Source organism: Sceloporus undulatus, chromosome 3 (assembly GCF_019175285.1).
Source record: "Sceloporus undulatus isolate JIND9_A2432 ecotype Alabama chromosome 3, SceUnd_v1.1, whole genome shotgun sequence".
Taxonomy (NCBI): Eukaryota; Metazoa; Chordata; class Lepidosauria; order Squamata; family Phrynosomatidae; genus Sceloporus; species Sceloporus undulatus.
In genome coordinates this window covers 201,046,768-201,074,145 of record NC_056524.1, presented here as the reverse complement: position 1 = coordinate 201,074,145, position 27,378 = coordinate 201,046,768, and the positions used below count along the sequence as shown (strand labels likewise).

Sequence of the window (27,378 nt, the reverse complement as noted above, 5' to 3'; positions counted from 1 at the left end):
ATGTGGTGCCTCCAGTTTTTGGTTGTTGTTGTTGTTGTTGTCTTTGCTGTTTCCGTTTCCTAAAAAAGGTAAAGGTAGTCCCTTGACCTGAATGTTGAGTCATAACTGACTGTAGAGGGCCATGTTCATCTCCGTTTCCAAGCTGAAGAGCCAGTGTTGTCCAAGGACTGCTCTGATGATCATGTGGCCAGCATGACTCCACCAAACGCTGTTACCTTCCCACCAAGTGGTACCTATTTATCTACTTGCGTTTGCATGCTTTCAAATTGCTTGGTTGGCAGAAGCTGGGACTAGTAACCGAAGCTCATCCTATCATGCAGCACTTGGGCCTCGAACTGCCAACCTGCTGATCTTGCAGTCAACAGAGTCAGCATCTTAACCACTTGAGCCACTACCATGACCAAAAAAGTTTCCTACCACTACCAAAAAAGCACCACCAAAACTGGCAGTACTATTGCAGCCACTGACAAAACCGCACCGCTGAAACTTGAGCTGCATCCTCACTGCAGAAATAATCTAGGAATTGTAGCTGTTGTGGCACCAGAGTTCTCTGAAAGAAAAGGCTAATGTCTCACAAAACTACAATTCCCAGAATTTCATAGCATTGAGGCATGGCAGTTAAAGTGGTATCACACAAGATTATTTCTGCAGTGATGATGCAGCCTCAGTGATGTCGATGCTGCAAAACAAAAATAACAAAAATCAACTGGCCTTTCTTTTCCAGATGGGAGGAGATCTAGACTAGTGGGAATAAATTAGGATTGATGGGCTTCCTGTATCAATATAAATTACCACATACTTTACTTGTATTAATTTGACCTTCCATTTATGTCCTTGTCCCAACATTTGTCATATGTTGTGTTACATCCACTTAAAATTGCCATATGGAATACCAAACAAAGATGGTTATTATTTGCTGTTAAGTCATCTTAAATTTTATGGCAACCCTATGAATTAGAGTTGAGGGCTTGAATATTGAGCTAGGACTAGGACTCTGTGAGACCAGGGTTCGAATCCCTGTTCAGTCATAGAAACCCACTGAGTGATCTTGGGCAACTACACTCACTCAGCCTAAGAGGAAGGCAATGACAAATCTTCTATGAAAACAATTTGCCAAGAAGACCCAATGAAAGGATTACTATACATCAGAATCACCAGGAAGGCACATGACAACAAATGAATGAGAGATGTCCATGAGCCTATGGCTTACTTTACTGAATAAATCCATCTAAAAAGTGGTCTTTCTTTTTCCATCCTACTGCCTTCTGCTGTTTTTTTTTCTTCCAATTAATAATGTCATCTCATGATCTGTCCAAAGTACAATAGCCTCAGTTTAGTCATAAAGGCTGTATAGAGAGCAAACTGATTGAATGAATGGCTATGGAAATGGGGTCTGGACCGAAGCAATATGCCATAAAGGTGAAGTGCAGCAAAGCTCTTAAGTCAGCATTTAGGTAAGTCCTGCTGATTCAAGGACTTGGAACAAACTGTTTGATTTAGTCTTCAATCATACCCATCACTCACTTTTCAGTCAGAATCATCCATGCCATACTATATCTGATTTCTATATATGATTGTGAAAGCTGGTCAGTGAAGAAAGCTGATGGGAAGAGAATCAACTCAAAAAATGGGTCATAGAGCAAATGTCACTAGAAGCCAAAATGGCCAAACTCAGGCTATTGTATTTTGGCCCTATGACTATCAGAAAAGACTATAGGTTCAATAATGTTGAAGGCAATGTTAAAAAAACATTGACGGTAGTAAGAAAAGAGGAAGATTGTATTACAGATGGATTAATTCAGTGAAGGAAACTATGGTCCTGAGTTTTCCAGACCTTAGTAACAGGGTGTCTTGGAGATTTCCCATTTATAAGGTTCTCCACATGTCAAAGCTAGCTCAGTGGCAATTAACAATAAAAGCCTAGTGAAGTATTCTCAACAACTCAAACACTTGCACACATTTGTCGCATTTGGGTAGTTTGTAACAAACGTATTGTTCAATTAAACTATTGTTCAACTGTGGATTGTGTGTGTAGCTATAGATACAGATATTGATACTGGCATCGATATAATAATAGATGTCACCTGAAACTCATCCCCTGCGGCAAATGACTCACCATGCTTCACCCTCCTGCAAATACATTTTGCCTCAGGATAAGACTACCTCTGATAAAAAACACAGAAATTTCTCTCTTTATTTCCCATAAGATAAGTGGAGCTTTGTTGCAGAAGAGACTATTCAATCTTTCCAGGAAGTGACTGGGAGCCTGCCCAAATAAATTTTGATGGGGAAAGTGCCAATGGATAAAAAGAGAAAGGGAGAGACAGGACTGGATAGAGGGATGGGTATTTAAATGGGATCAAGGGATGCAAGTAGCTCTGGGCTGGAACACCCAGAAGAGTGAGAGGGTCTTGGAAAGGCAGGTGAATGTGTTTGTTTTTGAAAGACATTCTAGAACTTGATTCTCCCCCGCCCAGCTATTTTGTCTATGTTCCAAGCCCTCATCCTGGATAGAATATTTTGACATAGTTATCAGCCTAGTTGGACAGCAGTTACACTGAACATATGGTGCAACACGATTACTGGAAATCTCACTCTCTTCATAAGTGTAATGATGTTCACAATTAGTCCACATATACAAATACTGTGACATCCAATTCTTTCCCAATTGTATTGCATCAGGTAGAAAGGCAGCACCTGGAAGAAGTTACTTTTTTGCTCTATAACTTCTAGATTCTGGGAGGTGTGTTCCAAAAAAGTAACATTTCCAAAACCTGAAATGCTGCAGCTGGCAACCAGGTGGGTAAATCCGAACATTATGTATATTATTAGGAACAGTGATCTAAGCATTTGTTTTCCAAGCAAATTTTGGTGGAGTATGGGGAGCAATGGCTCAATTTCAGGGCCAGGCTTGTCATTGGGTAGAATGAAGCCACATTCTCATACAGATTTTGGTTGCCACTAAAGGAGCTCAAATGGTTTGTAATTCTTTATTATAGGATTTTTACTGCCAAGGATGGTGAAGGAGTGCTTTTTGTGACACAATAACTCACTTTGGGTACTTGATCTGGGTGAGTGAGTGGGTGCATCTCAGGCAGCAAACTCTCTTGAGTGGGCCATGCTCAATTCTCTGCCATGATGGGAGCCCTGGTGGCGCAGTAGTTAAATGCCTGTACTGCAGCCACTCACTCAAAACCACAAGGTTGCGAGTTCAAGACCAGAAAAGGGCTCAAGCTTGACTCAGGCTTGCATCCTTCCGAGGTTGCTAAAATGAGTACCCAGATTGTTGGGGGCAAATTAGCTCACAGTTGTAAACCGCTTAGACACTGCTTAGGCGATATGAAGCGGTATATAAATGAAGCTTGTTTTGTTTTGTTTTTGTTTGTTTTGTTTATTGGATGCTCTCACGATTTGTGTGTACACATGCAGATGAATTCATTTAATAAAAGACTGTACTATGACTTCAAATTTGTGGTTCCTTAGGTTAATGTGGTGTAGTAGTTTGAGTGTTGGACTAGGTTTCTGGAAAACCAGGGTTTCAATCCCTGTGCAGCCATGGAAATCCACTGGGTGACCTTGGTCCAGTCACCCTCCCTTACCTTCAGAGGAAGGCAAAGGCAAATCCCTTCTCACCAAATCTTGCCAAGAAAATCAGATTATAAGGTTTGACTTAGGGTTGCTATAAGTCAGAAATAACTTGAAGGAAAATAACAAGGTGAACCTTTCGTGATGTCCTGTCCAACTGGGAGTGCAGCCTATGGGTTTTACAGAAATGACTGTAAGATGTCAGTTTTGAGTACATAGAAAGGAGTGTTTTCCCCTCTTTGTAATACTTCCAAAGATAACGTTTTAGGCCTTGGCTTTCTCCTTAGACTTAGTCCACTTCAGTCCAGCCAAAGTCAATAATTGTTCATGGTTCTTCAACTCACAGCTGCGTATGAAGAGAGAAAAACCTCTCCAAAATGCCATACATAATTCAGAGAAACTGAATTTATATTGATACACACATATTTTAAAAGACAGATTGAAAAGTCTTCTGTCAGAGATCTTAGTGAGAACAGTGTGAGTGGAAATAGCTCTGGGTTAATACATTTTTTGTGAGCAACTTCTTTTTCTCATCCTCCCGACTCCCTCCCTTCTTCCAATTTTTATGTATGGGCCTAGATGTCAGTTTTGTAAACAACAACACTTCCACTCTTGTTTTCCCATGAAGTCTAATAGTTTCCGCTGCAGTTTGTAGCATCATTACACATTCCATGGAAATATAGGTCACATTCTGAGCTCCTCTAATTGAAGTTAATACTCCCCCCTTTTTTCTTTCCTCCCCCCCCCCTTGTTCAAGAGAAGCTGAGGCAGTTGCTCTCCTAGAAGAAAAAAAATATCACTGTAATTCAAATTGGTTTTTGAAAGGGCCCTAATCTATCCACATGAGATCTTTTGGCAGGAGTAAGTGAGAGAATATAAATAGAAGTTCAAAAGAAGGGGTGAAATTTCCAGTAGAGAAGAAGCAGTTGAAATTCACTCTTAAATAGTAAGTTAGATGACTGGAAACACTGTTCTCAGACACAATCAGAACTTTATATAGAACCTTTTATTTTTAATTATTTGAATCTGACCAAATATCCTGATAGAGATATTTTAGTTTTGCAGAAGCAAAATGGGCATTGGCCCCAATACAACAAAGAGTCAAGTGTGCTTAAATGGATTGGTTCGTTGAACTTAAGGCAGGGTCTAATCTTTGTGTGAAGGGAGAAAAAGAATACTTGACTTGGGCCTAGAAGTCTAGGGATGCCCATCTCAGCTGCAGTCCGATTATCAGAGGAGAAATGAAGCTACATTGAGAGTCATGCATTCGTGAGAACATTTATGGAATTTTCCCTCCCTCCAAATCTGTGTAGCTAATGTCCAGATCTTGTGTGATTTTTTTGGAGCCAGTCAGAAGCAGTCTTAGAACAGAATAAGCTATTCTGAACAATGAATTGCTGATGCTTCCCTAGAACTCTGTGTGTGTGTGTGTGAGAGAGAGAGAGAGAGAGAGAGAGAAAGAGAGAGAGAGATATGAATTAGGATTCATAGTTTGAGAGGTAGAGGGATTTGCTAGAGCTGATTTTCCAAATCAAGTGAAAGCACAAGATAATACCTTTTTAAAAGACAAAAGATTCAGTCTATCAATCCGTTGTTGTTGTGATTATGTGATTTCAAGTTGATCCTGATTTATATCTTATACCCTATCTTAATGTTTTCTTGCAAGATGTATGCAGAGGAGGTTTGCTATTGCCTTCTTCTCAGACTAAGATTATGTGACCTACCCAAGGCCCCTCAGTAGGTTTCCATGGATGAGCAGGGATTTGAATCCTGGTATCTGGAGTCTTACCAAGGAAGCCCTATTTACCAACAACAAGAAAAGTTGCCCCCACTCCATCCTAGTACTTTGGGGGCTTTGGAAACCAAGCACAGCACTTTAAACTGAGCCTGGAAGCAAATAAGCATCCAGTGATTTAGAATTAATCATTGTATATGGTCCACATAAGAAGATCAGATAGAAGCCTGACTATTACATTTTGAACCAGTTGGTGCTTCCTAGCTGTTTTCCAAGACACCCAAACATAGCATGGCAGTGATCCAGTTTGGAATTAACTCAGGCATGGATACCTAAAGCTAAATCTACAACTGACCTATCAACTCAAAGTTGATAAAAGCTGCTGGTGGCAATTGCTACTACCATTGCATTCAGAGAAAGTGACAGATTGAAAAGCAGAGCGCCTTGCAAAATCTCATCTCTTCAGTGAAATGAAACACAACTTCTAAATCTAACTACTACTACCCACATTGCCAGATTCAAAGGTTGGCAGAGAGACTTTTTGGACAATAACCCCAGACATCCTAATAGACCAGGAAAAAACAGTCATCAAAATCTCTCTGCGCAGCGGACGTCTAGGGGAGAAAGCCTTTGTATAAGCCTTTCCATGGGAAGAGATATTTGGATGGCTCTTGAAGTCTCTCGTAGACCACAATGCTCTTTTTGTAATTACATCAGCAGTTCTCCTCAGACACTTTTATTCTCAGCTTCTTGGTTATCTAACTGGATCATGCCCCCCACAAAGTGATAATTGGGACTAAACACTTACTAGGATGTCACAGAGAGTTCTCCTGGCAGCTTCTTAACATCTAATTGGGGTATTAAAGCCATCAAAGAAACAATTTCTAACAGTGAATGATACACTGACTGTCTTCAGGATTATGAGCTTGCCTGGAGCTTCAGGATAACAATAGGCCCACTCTTCACTCCAGTTTCACTCCAGACGTGTTACTGCTGTCTGTTTTGCATTTACAGTTCTTTACAATTCCAGGTCGTCTCACATTTCCAGTTCTTGGGTGAGGTACTTGAGTGGACTGTTGTTGCATCTGATTGACATGGATCATATACATCTGTTTCAGTTCATCTTAACATCCATTGTGGAGACAGAAACAACTCCCTTTGTATCACATTGCCCATTTGCGTTAGACACCCCAAGTCCAGATAAATTGGACTGTAAACCCACAATTTCTGGCCATTCTGGATGGGGTGGTGGGAGGGAACCAGGTTTAAGAGGGGGTCCTCAGCCTGGCAGGGGATACTGTGGCCAACAGCAACAGTTCTCAAAGGGCTCAGGCAGATGAAGACTTTTTCTTCAAGCATCGTCCTCTGGTTTAAACACAGATGAGATTACCAGAAGGGATTTGCTATTGCCAACCGGTGAGGCTGAGAGAGTATGATTTGCTCAAGGTCACCCAGAGGGTTTCCATGACTGAACTGAGATGAATGGGACCTAGTCCGACATACAAACCACTACACCATGCTGGCATTTTTAATTTTTGTTTTAAAGTAAGGTTTTAAACTGTTTTAATTCTGTTGTTATCTATTACTGTTTAATCTTAATTAAATAGTATAGTTTTAACTGTCTGTTTTTTATTGTATTTTTTTTTTTTTTTTGCCCTTTTTAAAACCACATTGGAGAGCCAACATGGTGTGGTGGCTTGGGCATTGGATTATCCTTGCTCAGCCATGGAAACCCACAGGACAAAGGTAAAAGAAGGGCAAAGGACCTCTGAACAAATCTTGTCTCCGCCCGCCCCCACAAAACCATTATAGGTTCAATTTAGGGTCACCAAAAGTTAGGAGCAACTTGAAGGCACACAATAACAACATCACTTTGAGTCCCAGTCTGAGAAAAAGGCAAGATATCAATAAAGGGATGGGTAGCTGGCTGATTGTGTTTAGTAAAATTAGTAAATTTGTTGAAATCGTTTCAGTATAATTAGAGATTCTGGCTGTGCTGGACAAGGTTCTGTTTCTCACCAAAGTCATGTTCATAGTCTGGGAGTGCTTCTGAACCCTTCCTTTAACTTGAATGCTCAAGTTCTGGTTTGGCTAGAGATGCCTTTGTCATCTTTAGTCTAGTGTGCCACTTATGAGTGTACTCAGAACTCTCAGATCTGGCCATGGAGACTTTGTTGCCCCTCTTGTGTACTGCGGTAGGGCATCATACATGGAACTGCCTTTGAAAGACACATGGAAACTTAATTTGGTCCAAAACTGGTCAGCAAGGTTTGTTGGTCAGGGTTGTACAGTGAAAGCATGTTACTCCCTTTAAGCAACTGGCTTCCAATGTTCTTTCCAGGTCTAATTCCAGGTTCCCAATTAGTTATTTCTTGTTTACATAGCATTGTTGGAAAAGCTGTACAATTTAGGAAATGTTCTGTGGCTAATCCCTGTTTCCCTCTTGCCTTCAGTCTACAGCCATGTTTATAGTTCTATATTCTTTCACCTTATAGCAATGCATACTTTTAGAACAAGGAAAGCAACCATATCATCCTCCAGATGTTATAGATCAGTAATTCCCAAACTATGTTTCTGCAAGTGTTTTGGACTTCAGCTCCCAGAAGCCCTAGCTGACTTGGCCACTAGTCAGGAATTCTGGGAACTGAAGTCTAAAACATCTTGAAGATTAAAGTTTGGGAATCACAGCCATAGATTATGATGTTTAAGATGAAGGGAGATGTAGTCCAACAAGATCTGGATGCATGATTTTGATGTCATCATTCTGTCAAGGGCTGGCAGCACAGTCACTGCCCAAAGCCCATCTTAACACTGAACTTTGCTAGTCAGTGTGAGACATTGTAACACTTGGACAAGGCCGTTCCATGCCTGGAACAATTTCTTTCTCTTCCCCCTATTCATGTTCCAGGAAAGAGTCTGTCTATACTCCTCTAAAGTTCTCTGATAATAGAGCACTAACACAACTGATTTTCTTCCAGCCTCAGGCTTAATAGAAGCCTCAGCAAAAGGAACAAACATGAACATAGACAAAGAGAAGGAAAAAACACAACATTTTTACTTCAGGACTCAATTTTTGGGTGGTATGGTCAAGAAAAAAACATTTAGAGCTTTATGTTGTGGTTCTTAAAGGAAGTAGTCCCAAGAAACTATATATATTTAACAGCAAATTAGTGCTGACATTTGACTGTGTTTCAATCAGATCTAGTTTTTGGCACTATTATCTGTATTTTTAACATGCTGTGAAGATTCACTTTACCAGCTGCCTTGCTGTCTTGGGGGATGTAGTACATTCTTCAATCATTACTCAGGGGTCAGAAACTCAAAATTATTTTAGTATTAGGGAAACAGGAAAGAAAACCAGGTTTTCAGAGTCTGGAGTTTTGTTGTAGTTGTTGAATTATTTGGGGTGAAAAGTCCTTTAGTAAGTACAGAGAATAAAGAATGCCAAGGATGTGAGTGATGCCAACAAATGAGTGTAGGAACTATCTACTGTTATAGAAGATTTGGAAATGAATGGCTGAATTATTAAGCTCATTATTTCTGTCTTCTTACATAGGAAACAGAATTGGCTTTGAAAATCAAACGTTCAAACATAGGCCAGCACCCCATTAGTGAATTACAATGGTGCACACAAGATCCGATCCAATCTTAGAAGCTAAGCAAGGTTAGTCCACCTTGGTTAGTACTTGGATGGGAGGCCGGCAACAAACCCCCGGTGTTGTGGGCTAGAGTTCAGAGGTAGGAATTGGTAAAACCATCTGACTATTCCTTGCCTAAGAAAGCTCTATGAAATCTATGGGGTCATCATAAGTTCACAGGCACCTTGAAGGCACATACTCACAGAACCCATTTTTTGACTGTTGAGGATTGAAATTCTGTTCTTATGATGCATTGATCAACTTTTTTCTGCTGCAACCCCCCAAGCCAGCCATTTCTGCAGGCAATATCACACTACACCAGTGGTTCTCAAACTTTTTACCCTTGTGACCTCCTTGATATCTAGATGAGGATTTCTGGCCTCTACAGATAGGCGGCAAAATGCCACCCATTTGTCCCAGATGGAGGCCACGGCAACCACATACCACGACCCCCAGAATGAGCAAAGCCCTGAAAAGGGGCATATTTTTGTGTCTCAGAATGGGCACCATAGGTGTGCCAGCACGCCATGATGATGCCCCTTCCATGCAGCACCATTTGGGTACTGCACTTGGCATGCGTCTTCATGGTGCATGCCATGTGGAAAAGCACATGCCAAGATGGCACCTGGACAGTGTGGTGAGGGCTCAGAGCATGTGGCTGCTCAGCCCTCACTGTGTGTACAGGCCGGCACAAAGTGCCAGTCTGTACAGTTCTGAATTCTCCACTGCAGAGTCTGTTCATTTGCAAGCATCTGCCAAAGCTAGCGGGGGAAGTTGGAGCTGTTAGAGCACAACTCCCATTATTTCTCACCACTGGCTCTGCTGGTTGAGCCAATGGGAGCTACAGTAGGGCAACATCTAGAATGGCACATAGTCCCACCTCTCACCAAAGCCTACAAAGAAGTGTCCAACTTCAGGCAACCAAGTTTACATGGCTTGTTCATTTACTGCAATACAAAGACTGAAAAGATGAGAGCACTAATGTGCCCTCATTAGGATGAGCATCTTTTTCCATGGCAAAGTGTTCTGAGAGTATGGTAGTGGCCCATGTCTTGAAGCCAGTCTCATCTGCTCTTCAAAACATAGAACTCACTGCAGTCCTCTTTTCTTTCCTGGTTGGCAAAAGCAAAAGGCTCCTGTGTTTTGGCACAGCTTAAGTAATCAGAGCTAGTCACATATATATTCAAGGAAGCAACAAGAAGGATCAGAATTTTATTCTCTTGGAATACAAGCAACCATGCAACTTACCCATAATGAGAGAGGAAAGGGAATCTTTGGGCAGTGTGTTGGAAGCATTTGTTTCAGCCACACACGGTGGGGGTTTTCATTTCTTTAATGTGTTCTAACATTAAACAATACTGTTTTGCTTACTGTTTTGCTTCATTGGCTTTGCTTCATTTCCAGAACGAAACAATTACTCTGAGCACTGTAAATTATAGCCATATTATATAATGCACAGGTCTGCCAGCTTCCTCTTTGTGGTATAATTTGCACTGCACTTACTCAGCAACAATCCTTGGATTATTTTTTGGGAACAGACCAGGTAAAGAGTAAAGGAGGTCAAGATTCCTCCCCTCCAACACACATTAATTGTTCTATTATGAGTCATTGCTGTGACTTGCTTATACACAATCCTAATCACTGGTGCCCATTGTTGACCACTGTAACAAATGTTGCTTTAATTTTAAGTTTCTACTGATAAAGCTATCTATGTTTAACTGCAGGTTTCATATTCTCTAGCAATTAAAGGGCAGTGGGAAAAAGAGGAAGGGTTTCCTGCTTGCTATGAACCATCATTTGAGATACAGTGTCCTAAGCAGACGCCAAAGATTGCCCCATACATTAAATGATTGTCACACACTGATTATGATCTTGGCTATTTTGCTGCAATTGGTTATCTGCATTTTGTTTAGACACCAACCCCTTGCCAACCATACAGTGCCAACTAAAAGGAGTTAGCCATGTTGAGTTGCTGTTGTTGGGTGCCTTCAAGTTGTTTCCAATTTATGGTGACTCTAAGGTAAACCGAGTGTGGGGTTTTCTTGGCAAGATTTGTTCAGAAAGCTTGCCATTGCCTTTATCTGAAGCTGAGAGAATGTCACTTGTCCAAGGTCACCCAGTGGTTTTCATGGCCAAGCCAGGAATTGAATCCTGGTCTCCAGAGTCATAGTCCAACACCAGACTATGATGCCATGCTGAGTCTCTGCCATGTTGAGTAGGCATGGACAAGTATAGCCTCTGACAAAGAAGGTCCTTTCTACAAACTTTTTTAATGCCCCTACGCCCTTTTTTATCCTCTAAAAAGCTGGAAGCTTTTTAGCAGGATTGGCATTGCTAGGATGGTGAAGGGCTAGAGAAACAGACACCATCAGTGCCAGGTTGCTGTAGTGCGTCCGCAGCAAACCATGAAATAAAACTGGATCTGGGAAAGAACAGGAATCTAGTTTAGCTGAGCCTACTGTGGCCATGCTACAATGGGCAAGGTAAAGAACTGCTTTCTCCAGAACCCCTCAGAGTATGTGTAAACTGCAGAACAGAGAGGACAGAGGACAGCATATAAGCCTGACTCATTAAATAACCCCAGCATGGATTGATCTGTAAATTTGGCCTCCAAAATAGAAATAAGAAAAGTGGAGGCTGGTGAGAGAAAGAAAACATAAAACAAAACACTCCACAATGAATTTTGGAAGAAATGTTCATGAAGTTTCAAAACATTTTTGTTTCCCTATGCAAGGCTTACCTGGTTATTTTTATTTCACATATGCATATTTGTTAGTTATGGATAAAAAGTTTGCTTAAGTATGTCGAACTATTCTTTTTCTTTTTGATGAACCAAATCCTATTCTTTCCATGTTATGTCTGCTGAACAAGTAATTCCCAGGAATACATCTATGTTGTTAATCGAGGTGTGTTAATTGTACAATAATTCTTGTTTGTTGTGGGCCTCCCAGTCATTTCCAACTTATTGCAACCCTAAGGCAAATGTACATTGGGTCTTCTTGGCAAGATTCATTCAGAGGAAATTAGAATCTCTGACACATAAAAAAGAATACTACTACTAACTAGCTTAATATTGTGGTATTATTTATCAATAACAGCTGCCACCAAAAAGATACATTCCCCCAAAAGGTATACTTGATGCCTTGCTGAAACTCTAAGACTGGCCCATGTCAGCAAACCAGTCTATTGCACCCTACTCCAAATGTAAAGCTACCGATATTTACCATTTCAACTGCATTCTGCCAAGTATGGGGCTCAGGAAAATTCCACCCCTCAGAACCATTACTGAGGATGAATAAATGTCAAGTCCATTATCTAAGAAAGAAGCTGTCTCCTCTCAGTAGTTTAGGGATACCGTTTATAGGTTGAGTCCAGAGTATTCTAGATGGCTGCAAGCTTTGCTGGCCACATGACCACCAGCGCAGTCCTTGGGCAACGTTGGCTCTTCAGTTTAATGATGAGCACCATCCCCTACAGTCAGTTACGACTAGACATTCATGTCAAGGGACTACCTTTATCTTTACCTTGGTTCAAAACAATTTAACTAACTTCTCTATAAACATTCCAGTAAGGGAGCCTGAGCCTGAAGACAAAACAGGTATCTCTTCACCAACAGTTTTTCTGGGGAAGGGGAGGGATTTTTAAAATCACAAGTTGAACCTTGGTTCCCAAGATTTATTGTTCATTAGAACAAAATTTGCATTATAATCAGGAGTTTGGAAATGTGAAGCCACAAAAAGAATGAAGCAAGCAGCCAAAGAGATAAATGAAGTTCAAAACTTTATTCGTTTACTTGGTTTGAATACAACAGTGATGTAGATTATAGTGGCATTGGGGTGGTCGGGTGATGTTTGCATCGTGGAAGTAAAGATGAACAGCTGTGATGGCCAATGTTTGGTTTTGCAGAAAAGCATACTTAACTGTATAGACAGGCATTGGTGATCTTTTTAAAAACAACAGAGGCTCCCAATCGGAGATGTCCCACAACAAAAGGGGGGGGGACTAACAAAAGGGAAATAATCTGAAAAAGGCTACTTTTTCTTGCTTCTGGAACAGGGTTGGTCAGGGAACATGTAAACATCTTGTAGTTAAAAAAACTAATAAAAGTGAAGCAGAATCTAACTCACTAATGTGATCTTCCTACCATACAGCAGTAAGGCTCCCTCGCTATAAGGGTTGTCAGCAATGTGTACTACTTTGCATCAAATGGTGTCGTTAACAATGTTGATGTTGTTGTGTGCCTTCAAGTCATTTCTGACTTATGTTGATCCTAAAGCAACCCTATCATGCAGTTTTCTTGGCAAGATTTGTTCAGAGGAAGTCTTCCCCTGAGGCTGAGAGCATGTGACTTGCCCATGATCAGCCAGTGGGTTTCATGGCCAAACTGGAAATTGAACCCTGATCTCCAGAGTCACAGTCCAACACTCAAACCACTACGCCATACTGGCTCTCGTCATTAACAACAAAAAGAATAAACAGTAGTTGATAAAGCAGAGTGGAGAACTGTAGCCAGATGCATTTGGATGACCATTCCCATAATCCCTCACCTTTGGCTATGATTGCTAGGACTAGTGAGAAGTGTAAGCCAAGAGCAATATGAGGGCCACAGTTGCCCAGCCCTGTGATAAAGGCTCTTTTCTGGTCTTTCTGGTTGCAAAATAACATAAAATTATAATATTCCATTAAAGTTCATGGAACTGACATCAAAATTTGACCGTTTTTATTTGATTCACCAAATGCCTTGAAAAGATTGTCCAAATTAATACACTGAATGTTACCCCTAAAGAAATAGACTTGAGTGCAAAATTGCCATTAAGAGCAACAGAAATTTGTCACGAATTCACATTGCTGTATCCCATGGTTTTAATTACCAAAAACTCCTGTTCATGTTAATGTATTTTGATGGATGCTACTGGTAAAATAATGAACAAACTCATGCAGTGTCATTTTCACACATGGATGAATGCGCTAAAAAGGAAACAATAAACTTATTGGTTCCTTCCTGTTAAAAAAATTGCACAATGAAGGAATTCACACTGCTACTTGGGGGGGGGGGGGGCAAATCAAAGTATCTCTATATTTTTGACTAGGATTTATACTATACTTATTTGGCCAGGTTTCAAAGTCAGGTCTTGATAGAAGGGCCTATGTAGAGTTGTCATCACTTTCCCAGGAAGAGATTTTGTACGTTCAATTGCTGTATTCCATCAGACAGAAATCCACTTTCCCTATTCATAGAATCCCTATACTAGCAAAAAGCAACACCAGTTAATTCTTTTTTTTCTGCTACAGAAGATGGCATATTTTGAAAGTGAAAAAAAGGTGAGGAAGATATTCAGCATGTTTTTCTAAGGCTACCTTTTGGAACAAGCAGTAGAGATGTTCAAGAGAAGAGTGGGCAGAAAAAACGACCCCATAGTTAAGCACCATTAGGAATTGAGCACCTACCTCACTGGAGGTGATGAAGTATTTTCATTTCAAATGGGTGGTCTCTGAGCATTGATTCCACCACAACAGAGTCCAGGAGTTATATATGGATAATGTCTGTAAGTGTTTACATTAGAATAGTCCTAGTTTGAACATTCACTTTTTATGGGACATCTACATAACTCAGCCATCAAATCATTACACCCATGTTTTCCCATGTGATTCTTCTATTTTGCTTTTGTCCACAGAAAACTCTTGTTTTTGGAAAGCATGAAACAATAGTGTTTGGCTCCATGACTGTAGATCACATTAGTGCTTCTCTTCTCTTCCTCTCTTTCCAAAAAGAATTGTGGTTTTGACATGTACAATGACTGATAGGGAGCGGAGGTAATTTGCCTACCATTACTATTCTGCTGTATTAGCTTTTCCATCAGGAAAAAAAAAATCATCAGTGTTTTTTTTTTTTAAAAAAAAAATCCATGTGCCTTCAAGTTGCCCATTAACTTATGGTGACACCATGCATTTCATAGCGGTTTCTTAGGCAAGGAATTCTCAAAGGTGGTTTGTGATGACCTAAAATACATATTTCAATTTGCATTAAAATGCCTTTACACACACACACATTTTAAAAACAAAGTATGGATACACACATACAAACTATGCTCTCCTCTCTGAATGTGTGGAAAGTCATTTACAACTCCACGTGTGGTTTATAACAGTCGCGATTGGGTAATTCTAGGAGTGGTCACCTCCAGAGCTTCCAGGCTTTCACCTGAGAACGGTACTATTTGCCAGAATTATATCTTTGTTGTTGAGTACCTTCAAGACATTTCTGATTTATGGCAACCCAAGGATAACCTATCTAAAGGTTTATTGGAAAGATTTGTTCAGAAGGGATGAGAGGGTGACTTACCCAAGGTCACTCAATGGGTTTTCATGGCTGATTCAAACCCTGTTCTCACAGAGTTCTAGTCTAACATTCAAATCACTATACCACATTGCTTCCTACATCATACTGGAAACTACTAGTTACTAAAGAATGATAAAATTCATTTGTCTTTGAAAAGGAAAACAGTCAATGGTTTCCATATTACATAATTTCTCCCCTACTGACAAAGTATATGAAAGACACCAAGGTACAATGAATTAGCCATTTCTATTAATGGAGAAGGTTCCAAATTCTGTATGCCTTACAATTGTGTTTCTTGTTACCTGAGGTGGGCAAAATTATTTTTTCCAGTGTACTAGGACTGGCAGCCGATGGCTCTTGGATTGGCACCAACCCAGGGACCACCACTTTGGGTAGCACTGCCTTACAAATTTCACAATGCCCAAGGACCATCCCACTTTTCTCAAAGTTAAAAAGAAGAATTAATTCTGGATTAGCCAATGTAGAAATTGTGGTAAAGTTAAATGGAGGAGAGAAACTGAGGAAGGATCCAAGAATGATGTGGAAGAATGAAAGGCTGTGGTAGGACTTGACATTCCATGTGGCTGGAGCCTACAAATGATCTGCTCCTTACATGGTCATAGCACTACATAGAATGTTTTCAAGCAGCGACCATGCAAAAAGTCATACACCTATACTTTAACATCTCAACTGCTCAGCTGAAAGAAGCATGGTCAAAGTAGGAGATGCAACAGGGAATGGATACCATGCCTTGGAAAAAAACAACCCTCCCAATTGCTGAGCACAGGATGCACAAACAGGGTTGACGTCAGCTGTTGATGTTGGAGCTTGGCTAATTTCTTTAATTACAAGCAGGACATGCTACCCTCATCCCTTTCTGTGGGTCAGACAGAAATGTCTACCAGAGCTCATAGCACAAGAGCGGTAACACTAAGGGAAGGCAAATCAGAAAGGGTGCCAAACCACAGAGACAATAGATGGGGTTGCAATGGAGCTGGCATGCACAGGAAGAAAGAAGTCAATATATTTCTTTGTGGGCTTCCAGTCCAATGTTTGTCCTAAAGAACTCCAAAGAGCATGGTCCATTATAAATATCAATCCAGAATAACCTTTTGAACATAATTGGCAGCTAATATGAATAGAAAGGCCAACCCAAGTCATTAATAATAAAGTATATTATTAGCAATGAAACACCGTTATGCATTTCAGTTTGGAGGTTTCTTTAAACCCCTTAATTCTGTTACAATTTGTTTTAAGTGACAGTGTAATTTGGGGCAAATGGCAGAATTAGAAAGGGCAAGAAGTGTGGCTTTCCACAGTACATGACTGTTCTGTTAATGAGATACCACTTCCCAGCCACAGAGTGAATACACATGACTATTTGCCAGGCAGTAATTGACCATGTAACCACTTAGTAAGCTGGCCAACAGTACTATTTTGCTAAGTGATTGGGAGAATGTTTATCTCTCTGCTCCTTCCTAGAGTTGCAGTATGCAAATATGAAAAGACTTTCACTGCCTCTTGCTAAGATATTATGGAAATTTTGTTGCAGCCAATAACTATGCTAGCTGGAAATGGTGGCAACTGTAATTGTAACTCATCAGGTAGACACCAGGGTGGGGAAGGCTCCTGTTTACAAACACTTTTATCATGCAATTTACTTGCACTGCCTTATACAGTGCGCCCGCGTCATATGCTGGAAGCTGCACACCAGAAGTGGCAATGGTGTGCATGCCTCTTTGTGTTTAATGGGTACAACCCTCTTTGTGTTTAATGGGGCTCCAGCATACACGGTACTTCCCTTATGCAGGGAGGAGTGGTCTGGATAGCCCGCGTAAGGGAAGGGTGCACTGTACACATCAGATACAGATGTATAAAATACTACTTTATCTCTTAGGAAGATAAACATACACAGTCAAGAGTAGAAGAAGTTACTGAAGTACAATTTGGTCATCTGTAATAAATTCAGCTTACCAAGTGCTTGCATGAACACTTACCATCATCAAATGGCTATGTTTATTCACCTGTGGTTATCTCTGGAATATAAGATCAGACAGTGTTAAAAATTCTCTTGTAAAACTTATGGTCACTAGGCCGCTATCTTGCCTTGACCTGAAGTAAGCCTCACAGAAATAAACCCCACAGTATTCAAAGTCAAGGTACAGGATTGCACTAAGCAAAGCATTATTAGAAAATCTGTATATTCAACTGAAAATCAGTAAAACTTTAAATGGTGGCAATCATCACTCAGAGTCACAGATATCAGGGTGTCTTATTTTTGGCAAGAAGCAGCTCCAGATTCTGTTAAAATAGGTTCTGTGTGTTCATATCTGAGTAGAACATGTACTATCCTTCAAGCAGTTCAGCTACAGGGAAGACATTTCTTCAAACAAGACACTCTGGGAAAAGACTATGTGTAGCAGAATGAGATTCAGAAACTGTCCTAGGTGCTCCTTCTTCTAGGCACTGAGGATAAATGAAGAAAATACCTAGGCTACAGCTTTGTAATATTAAAAGGAAATCAAATGCAAGTCTCTTTCTCCAAAGAATGAGGCTATCAATAAAAACAAACCAAAAGTTGCTTAAGTTGATATATTGTGCAGTGTCATCAGTGCATACACAAGACAGTGGTTGGGTCTGACCCTTTTTAGCAGCAGAGCCTGGCAGGAGGAGCTTTGTACCATCTCCTCTCTTAAATAGTTTAAACATCATTTCCTTGTCATCCAAGTTCACCAGTGGAGTGGGCCAGCAAATTATGCCAATACTATCTGTGTTTTTCAACAAATTTTGTTCTGATTCAAGTGCTTCCTTTGCCGGAATGGGATTTGTTTTGGCAAAATCTGGTCCAACCTCATACTATTCATATCTGGAAAATGCAGCCCTCACTGCAAGAGTGATGCCATGATGGCATGCTTACTTCTCATGCCACCAACACTAAACCCTATGACAATATGACAAGCAGTGGCATAAGTGCATCAACTTGCATTTTTCTTTGGAAACATTACTTGGGCTGCCTGTGGTCCAGATCATGCCATGGTGACTGTCACACATCAAAGACAGCCTCTAAATTAAACCCAAGTTTGCATTTTGTTCTGGCTTATTTCTGAAATAATTGTTGAAACACTTTTGTCACATCAGTACTAGAAAACTAGCTCCCTCTTTTTCCCACTTGCTTGCTGATCTTGTTAACTTTCAATGACCTGGCTTGAAGCAAGAGCTATATTAAGCAAAGCAGGGGTGAAAATGGAAGAGGGAAGATTAAACACAGCAATTCACTGGCAGATATGTGCAAGTGGAAACTAGGAGTTTGCTCTCAGAAATGCAGGTATGCAGCAGAGCAGAGCAAAGCCAGCTCAGCAACCTGCTTTGTTGATGGGTACTGGAATAATAATAATAATAATAATAATAATAATAATAATAATAATAATAATAGGTTTTATTTATATTGTCCCACCTCTCCTGACGGAGAGGCAGATTGGAAACAATGCCAATTAATTGTAATGGCTGCACCCAAAAGATAGATATACTTACACAAGAGTCTTTCCTTAGCTACAGAATACTTTCATTCATTCCTTAGGGAAACCATGACTAGATAATTTTGGGTTGGAGTCCTATGGGCACTTCCTGGCTCTATCAATAAAGTGTCCTTTGACCACAAAAGTGGAGAGAACATAGGGAAGGCAGAGCAGCTTCACATTATGTATATATGTCATGTTAAAATTTTGTAATGCAAAAAAACCACTGCTGAGGTTTTGAATACAGACACTTTTGTGCCACAGCATTGTGACAAGCTCAACAGGCCCTTTGCACAATCTCAAGGCATTGAAAAGTGCCTTTTTCAGATTTTCCCTTTTTTTCCTCCTTAAGCTTTTGCTCTGCAAAAATTGTCTGGACAGAAGTATAATACATTATCCTATATGTGATATTTTCTCCTTCAAAGGTATAGAGTGATTCAGAAGAGTTTGGCTTTCTTCTTCATATCGTTGCGTCGCCAGAGAGGTAACTTATCAAACTCCTGTATCGTCATGCCAAATATTTCTTGAAAAACCTCAGGTGCTAAGTGACGCTACAGAAAAAACAAGAAAAAGGACAGCAGTCAGTCTCAAGGTATAAAACAAGAACACTGTATCCTACAACAGATACCTTCAGCCATTGCAGATCACTTTTCTCATAAACATACATTTAAGGAGTAGGAGCCATTTTTAGTCATCTTTTTAAAACCAGATACTTATATTGGGGTGGTGCTGCTTTTGCAATCCCTATTAAATCAGGCTATGATCCAATGGTGGGGTCCTGACCCAACAGTTTAAGGCTAATGTCTGGAAGGAATTAAAAAAATATATGACTATAATAAGAAACTCAGGCCCTGTACAAACGGGCAGGAAGGGACGGCAAGACTCCGCCCCTTTCTGCCCTGGATTGGTGCTGCGGCAAATGCACACCACGGCATCGATCCAGCCTCCGCAGAGCACAAGAAGGAGGCAGTTTTTCTGGCTCCTTTTCTTGCCTGCGAAGCGGCACCATAGCCACTGACGGGCAGTTTGATCATGCCCCTTTGGCGCTGCGCTGTTTGGGCACTGCACCAAAGGGATGTTATCATCGGCGTGCATCAAGATGGCACCCGGGCAGTGCAGGGAGGCCTGTGAGCGTGGGGATGCTCAGCCCTCACCCTGCCTGCAGGACAGCGATTTTTGCTCATCTGTACCGGGCCTCAGTAAGCTATTTAGAATTAGAGTAAAGGACCATGGGATAGCTAAGCAATTATCAACTTTGGCATTCCAGATGGTTTGGATTTCAGCTCACACATCTACCTAGTGTTAAATCTCACAGAATTTGCTTCTGGGTAGACACATACAGGTTTAAAACAATAAACTTTTTTGTTTTTACTAAACGATTCCTTTTAAATGAACATAAGGCCAGTTTCTGTTAACTTACAAATCTCTCCATCCTAGAATAAGTAAGAAAGTAAGTAAAAGTTTACTGAATAAGTAAACTTATCAACCTATCAGAAACAAACAATAAAAATATTAAATACATACAATGGGTAGTACATTTTTTTAAAAAAAGGGAGAGAAGTTATTATATTACTGCTTTTCATTAATCTCTAGAATGGCTGCTTCCATTCTAGAGATCCTTTAAAAAAAGCAGAAGAATGCTATATATCTGCAAAGGCTTAAAAGAAAGAGCAATAAATAACATCCACTTATTTATCACAGTCACTTCACTACAGGTTGAGTATCCCTTATCCAAAATATTGCAAAATCCAAAATTGTTGAGATAGTGACACCTTTGTTTTCAGATGTTTTCAATATACACAAACTTTGTTTCATGCACAAAATTATTAAAAATATTATATATAAAATTACCTTTGGGCCATGTGTATTAGGTGCATATGAACAATAAATGAATTTCATGTTTAGACTTGGGTCCCATTTCCAAGATATTTCATTATGTATATGCAAATATTCAAAAATTCAAAATACAAACAAACAAAAAACAACCCGAAATCCAAAACACTTCAGGACCAAAGCATTTCAGATTAGGGAGACTCAAGCTGTACTTTGTTTTGTTAATAAAGATCTTCTTACTTCCAGCCTGGTTCTGTCCACTTCTCTTAGAATTTTACTTCGCCCTCTGTTGGTCACCATCAGCATTTCATATGGGAATATCTGTTAGTGATATAGAAGACACATTTATGTAGAATTTATAGTGCCACAGAAAGACATCATTAAGCTCACAAGCATAATGTGGTCATTGTTGGAAAGCAGCTGCAAGTTCACTAAAGGACTGCAATAATACAAAGTGCACATTTTTCCAGACTTGTTTTATTGTTATATATAAAAAATTAACTCCTCTGATTAGGATGTTGTCTTCACCAGTGTGCTTTTTAACAAAGTGATGCTGTGTTTAATATAAAGATGTGGCAGACAGTGCCCATCTTTCTGTTCCCTATCATAGACAGACACTCTGCTTTTAGCTTTGTTTTTATTTCCTTAATAGGTATAACATTCAGTCTGGGTAAATATTCACTATTTCTTTTTCCTTAGCATTCCGCTCTTCAGCTCTGTTTGAGTCTCTTTTAAGAAAATAAATACATCCACTTTTTGTGATATCCACTTATTCATCACAGCCACTTGGTTCAGTGTTGTTGTTTTACCTCTGAGTTACTCAGAATCCTATCTATTGTTTCTCAATTAGAAGATCAGGTAAGCATTAAAACAGCACAAGTAGTATAAAAGGGAGATGACCAGGGATGAATATGTGCAACTTAACTAATTGCATATATTTATCAGAATGATTTTATAGAGCAATTTTTCTGGGAGTATACCTTTTTCTTCCCCAATTTCCCCCATCTGATAATCTCCTATGTACTTAGAAGTAAATCTTACTGAATTGGATAGGACTTACCTCGGATGGAGTAAATATGCATAAAATTGCACTGTATCAGTAGATTATAAATACATGGTTGCATTTCTTTAACTGCTGATGCCTAAGTTCCACTGCCAATCTCAAATAAAGTAGACCCATTAAATAAACTGGATCGACATAATTGCTGATTTACCATTAGGATTCAGTGAGTCTACTTTAGGTGAGACTAGAGTGGGCCTAAGAATCTAATGGATAACGACTATATCCTATAAAGTGTACATGCAGTCTTATATTGGTGGCTTACCCTTTTAACTGTTATAAGACACCTTGATTTCATCTGTTGTAATGACTTTACACTAAATTCCAGATGCTGCCTCTTTATAAGATGCGTTATAGCCCAGCAAGGGCTACGTGGTTAACCTGCCATCAGGCAGAGGGGATATTTTAATCTGCCCAAGTCACATTTTGTTGCAGAATCCAAGCAAAACTAGATCTACAAAGCAGACATTTCATAAACAATATATATGCATTTCAGACACAGTTATGGAATTATTTTTGTTTTAAAAAACAAAAATGGTATTGTAAGGATCAAAAATTTTAGAAACTATTTTTGAAAGAGGGTTAAGGTATGCAAAGAAAATATTCCAGCTCATGCGAACAAGCGATCTCTGGCTCTAGTTGTTGGAAATACCTTGGATTCTGTACACACAAACACCTGTGTTGACATCCACATTTTATACTCAGCGATACTTTGGAATTATCACTGGGTTCCGGAAAATACTCTAGACCGTCACAAAATGCCAACTTTTCTTGTTTCTTTTTAGTCTCCTTGGATGAGTATTAAAACCATAATTCTATATGCTTTTACTAGGGGATAAGGCTCATTGGACACAATTGCCTTCTGAATAAACATACTTAAGATTATTTAAGGAGGTTATGTAAAATGGATTGTATATGTATTTGGTTTCACCACATTTAATGTGCTACAGTCCCTACGAGTCTTGAATATATGATAAATTACTTGGATCATATAAGTTGGATTCACCAGATGCTCAGAAATGTGCCACAGTAACCATATGAATCAACTGATGCTAGGGATATTCAAAAGTACATTGGGCTATGTGTGGCTTTTGATTTGCCCCTCTGTTCAGTCTTCTGCCCCTTTCAGAAGTTTGTTGACTGCACAGCTGACTAGTTGAAGCCCTAGAGACCTGAACAAGCACAGTAACCTACATATGTGTACAAAAGGCATTTTCTGTTTTGACCTCTCTGCACGTGAATCCACATGCAAAGTTCTTGCTTTGTTTTGTTTTTAATGTATCTACTACACTTTACAATCCTGCAAATGTTAAGATATATCATGTTGCTTTGTTTTGTTTTATGTGACCCAACTAACAGATCTACTACACTAAAATCCTGCAAATGTTGAGATGCATCAGAGCCTCTGAAACTGTGCTCTTCCAGAATCATATTTTAATTGGTTGAGGACATCCTGCCCCATTCCTTTAAACTGAAAAAACCTTGTAAAATGTTTATCAATGCTTAAATCAAAATTACTTCCTTTAGAAAAACTACCTGATGAACAAAACTTATTTTTATCACATTCAACAATTAGGAAAAAAACCATTAAATTCATTATTCTGCATATTTTAAGGCTATAATCTTAGTTGAATTCCAAGATTCTAACAGTGTAAGCCCCAAATTTCTTGAAGTTGTTCATGTAGTATATAACACAGCTTCTTTGCTCGAGTAGTCTAGGGTTATTTACTTTATAGACCTCTTTCTTACTATTTGCTCCTGATGCATCACATTCTGTGGAGGTTACTGAGAGGGGACATGGTTGATAATTGAAGGATCTTCCATGGAAGGAAGAGTTTTGTGAACTTCAGTGGACCAAGCTAGAGGTTTTGCATTTTACTATGCATATGGTGAGGTGCTCCCACCGACTGTGTCCATGAGCCACTACTGACCTAACAAACACTGTAAATAGTAGGAAATGGATATTCTACTTTAAGATACGTTGGTCTGTGTTTAAAATGTCAGTGATTAGGTGATCGCTTAAGCATCGTTAAAGAGGAGAAAATACATCACCAAAAGAGTGTATAGATTTACATTAAATGTGTGTATATTTATTTTTATGTAGAGACAAATCTGGAAATAATTTAATTATCTCACCACAGATGGTCCTGTTTGTCTGTTCACTCTTCAGTCCAAATACTAAAAAAAATAAGGAACCAATTGAAAGGGAGAACAAGGCCCTTAAAATACCGATAAAGGCTTCTGCTCTTCCTTCCAATTGGTTCTTTATGTTTAAACTGGACAGGATCGGATTGCCTTTCAATAGAGGATGCCTGGAAACTGAGGACTGCTTCTGATATCCTTTGAAATAATTGACTTCTGTGAATAGAATCACAGCCATTCTAGACCAGTGTTCATACCCCTGAAGACACCTCAGATTGTTTTTGAACTATCCATGAAATTATGGGAACTGACTGAATCGTTGGCATACATCTAATTGTTAGTTCCAACTTGAGCAGACCTATTGAATCAATGTAAATGCAGTTACATCAATATTTATATAAATTTCATTGATTCAGGCTCTACTCTAGTTGGGTCTAACAACTGGATGTAGGCCTGTATTAGTTGTTTCATTATCTACTATAAGAAATAACCATTTCAGAAGTGCAATAAAGAAGATTCGGTCAACAATAAACATATATCACTTAATTTATTATAACCAATTATGTAAGGTATAAATATATACATAAGAGGATTGGTAGTAGAATCCGGCAGGTTTACAGTTCATTCCACTATATGACTTTAATTACATTACTCTTATGTTTTACAGTGAAGCATGAAACAAAAATACAGTTTTATAACAAAACAGCCAAAATCAACAGAACATTGTGGACATTTTTGAAGCCTTGAACCCATTCTATATATCTAACAAAGCCATGCATGATACATTGAGTGATTTTCAAAATGTTTAGTTTGAGTCAAAAATTGGTCAGGGTTCTCACATCTAATTTTGATTTAATTTTTTTAAAAAATCAGGCATATAGTTTTAAGTGAATGCTTCTATATATCACAGTAAGAAAATATATCAGCTGATTTTTTTTAACCGATCATTACATTTCCCCAGAGAAATCCAAAAAGCTTTGCCTCGGGATATAAAATTGTATTTTGCCTTGATTATGCTATACTTTCTGCCAGAAAGTTTGAAAGTTGTTTATAAGATGAATGTTAATAACATGCCAAGCAGTGCTAGGATAGTGCTCTCAACTCCAGAGCATTATCCTACCACTGCTCAGTTATAGATAGTCTCAGCACATCATTATATTTATTCTTCTTAAAAGTATTTCTGAAACTTTTTTGCTTGGCTTCTCAATGGCAATTACAGGTCTTTGGAGTTATAGCGTATCTATGAAGATTTCCATACCTGACTCCATCGCTGGTCAAATGTGGCTCAAACGTCCTTAAAAGGTGGAGGAAGCACATGTGTCTGGAAGCCAGGTGCATTTCCTCAATCATCAGGGAATTGTTGCTCCCTCCTTAGTGTTCCTGAATTGTTCCTGGGGAGTGGATTTCCTATGCACACAAACTTTGCTTTCATAGGAAATCCGCTCCCCTTGCGATGATTCAGGGATGCTAGCAGGAGTGACAATTCCCTGGCGATTGAGGCACGCGTGTTTCCTCCACCTTTTAAGCACGTTTGAACCACGTTTGCCCAGGGATGGAGCCAGGCATGAAAATCTTCTGTGAGGAACACTTGTGACAGCCACAACAGACTATGGAACTTATCGCTTTGCACTCTTAAAAGGGGGCTAGATCGCTTTAAATGCGGTCCCTGCCTCCTGTTGTAGTTTAGGAAGGGACATTTAGAATATTCAACCTCACTGAACTACAAACCCCAAAATGCAATAGGAGGCAGAGACCACATTTAAAACAACCTAGTTTTAAGACTGTAAAGTGATAAGCTCCTATGTGAGTCCAGTTCTGCTTTTTTCTTCATCAGTGGACAATGTGAACTTAAAATTAGTAAACCTCAAGCAGCTCTGTGTCCTTCAAACTGAGCCCTCTCCTAAGCATCTGACAGAAAATAGAAATCCATTCCTGCTATCGTTGGAGTTGACTGTGTTTATCACTTTTTTTAGCAAATGGATAAGATGGACCTCAAGTACAGCCTTGTACTGCAGTACTACTCAAACACCAAAGGATCCTGGCCAACAGAGTATTTTCTTCCCATTTTTTTTGTGCTGTGTTGACTTCCACATACACACTACAAAGAGTAATACATTTTCTCATTTACTACTTTCGATGCACTATATCTGATGTTGTGACCTTCTTGGTCACCAGTGTTGTCATCACCAGTGGCCACAAGCCACTTGTGGCTGCTGCCATCTTGCCATTGTATCCACCTGGTTGCACATTACACAATGGCCAAATTATTCCAAATGGATTTCTATTTTTTGTCAGATACTTGCAGGGAGGGGGGAATCTGAGTTTGAAGGACACAGAGCTAATTAGTTTACTAATTTTAAGTTCACATTGTCCACTGATGTCTAGCCTACCTATTATGTTATCTGCTCTAGTCCTGTGGCTAGTGACAAACAAGGAAGCACATCTTGGGTTCCATACCAACAGAAGGCAGGTATATAAGGCATTCCTCCAAAAAAAGGTCAAAAATGAAAATACAATTTTAATCATATATTATTACCATTCTATAAAGGAGAACTATTATTGTCTTAAAGCAAAGTGAATAATATCTGCACTTGCCTTTGGTTCCAACATGTTAGGCATAGACACTCCTCGGTCCATTCGCATTCCAGGGACATGACCATCTGGGAGGGACTGTATCAGATATAGGTAGACATCAAACACACAGGTTACATGCACACAGACATACATAAATAGGGTAAAGTCATTCATGGTGAATATGGACATGAATTCATACTTGAGATTTTGACCTCTTAATCAGCCAACTGAATACTATTATTATTTACTGCTTTAACATCTCGCAAGTTTATGATATGGCACCAGAGGCTACCTATTTCCTTATCATTTATCTCTCCTTACTGATGCCACACAGTTGTTTTTTTTTAAGTTAAGATGTCTTCAGTGGATCCCAACAAAAGCATTACAAGTTAGGATTCAGTAGAAATTTCTGATCCCTAGTATGTAAGAAAAGATCTACTGGATCAAACAAAATCTCTGTCTAATCCAGCTTTCTTTCTCCATAATTGGTTATAAGACAGTCTTCCCTCAGTTTGTCTTCAGTATCCAGTATTCATCCCCCAATGGTGGCAACGTTGATCCAATATGACACACATCTAGCCTGTCAAGAGGGTCTATCCCTCCTTCTCACTTAGTTATGCTCCACCTACAATTTTGCCCTTCTCCCCATTTTTTAAAAAACCTTTGGCCCATTTGACAAGTAATATAATAAATTTTTGTCTGGCCAACCAGGGATGGTTTTTTTTGTTTTGGGTTATGATCTCCTTTTTCTGGAGAAAATACGGGATCTGCCCCAGGTCATAGAGCACCCTCCACTGTTTAAAATAAAACAGCACCAATGTTGTTCTGTGGTTCTGGGGGCTTTTAGGGCAGTCTGTTTGGCCCCAGAGGGTCTTTTTGCAGTTTAAATGGAATCAGGATTTGTCATAATAACCTGTTTATGAAAATGTTACATAGATGGACTTGCAAGCATTTAATCT

General features: G+C 39.4%; 1 protein-coding gene across 1 annotated transcript in view; it reads right to left on the bottom strand.

Moving 5' to 3' along the window:
• Positions 1 to 18,708: 18,708 nt before the first annotated feature.
• The window catches only part of ABLIM1 (actin binding LIM protein 1), a 243,386-nt gene continuing 234,716 nt past the window's right edge, over positions 18,709 to 27,378 (bottom strand). Inside the window, exons 19-22 of the mRNA XM_042456481.1 lie at positions 26,869 to 26,888; positions 26,441 to 26,515; positions 20,884 to 20,964; positions 18,709 to 19,361 (exon numbers count right to left, since the gene is read on the bottom strand). Of these exons, the coding sequence (XP_042312415.1) occupies positions 19,248 to 19,361; positions 20,884 to 20,964; positions 26,441 to 26,515; positions 26,869 to 26,888 (290 nt within the window). The 3' untranslated portion in view covers positions 18,709 to 19,247. The remainder of the gene's footprint in view (positions 19,362 to 20,883; positions 20,965 to 26,440; positions 26,516 to 26,868; positions 26,889 to 27,378) is intronic.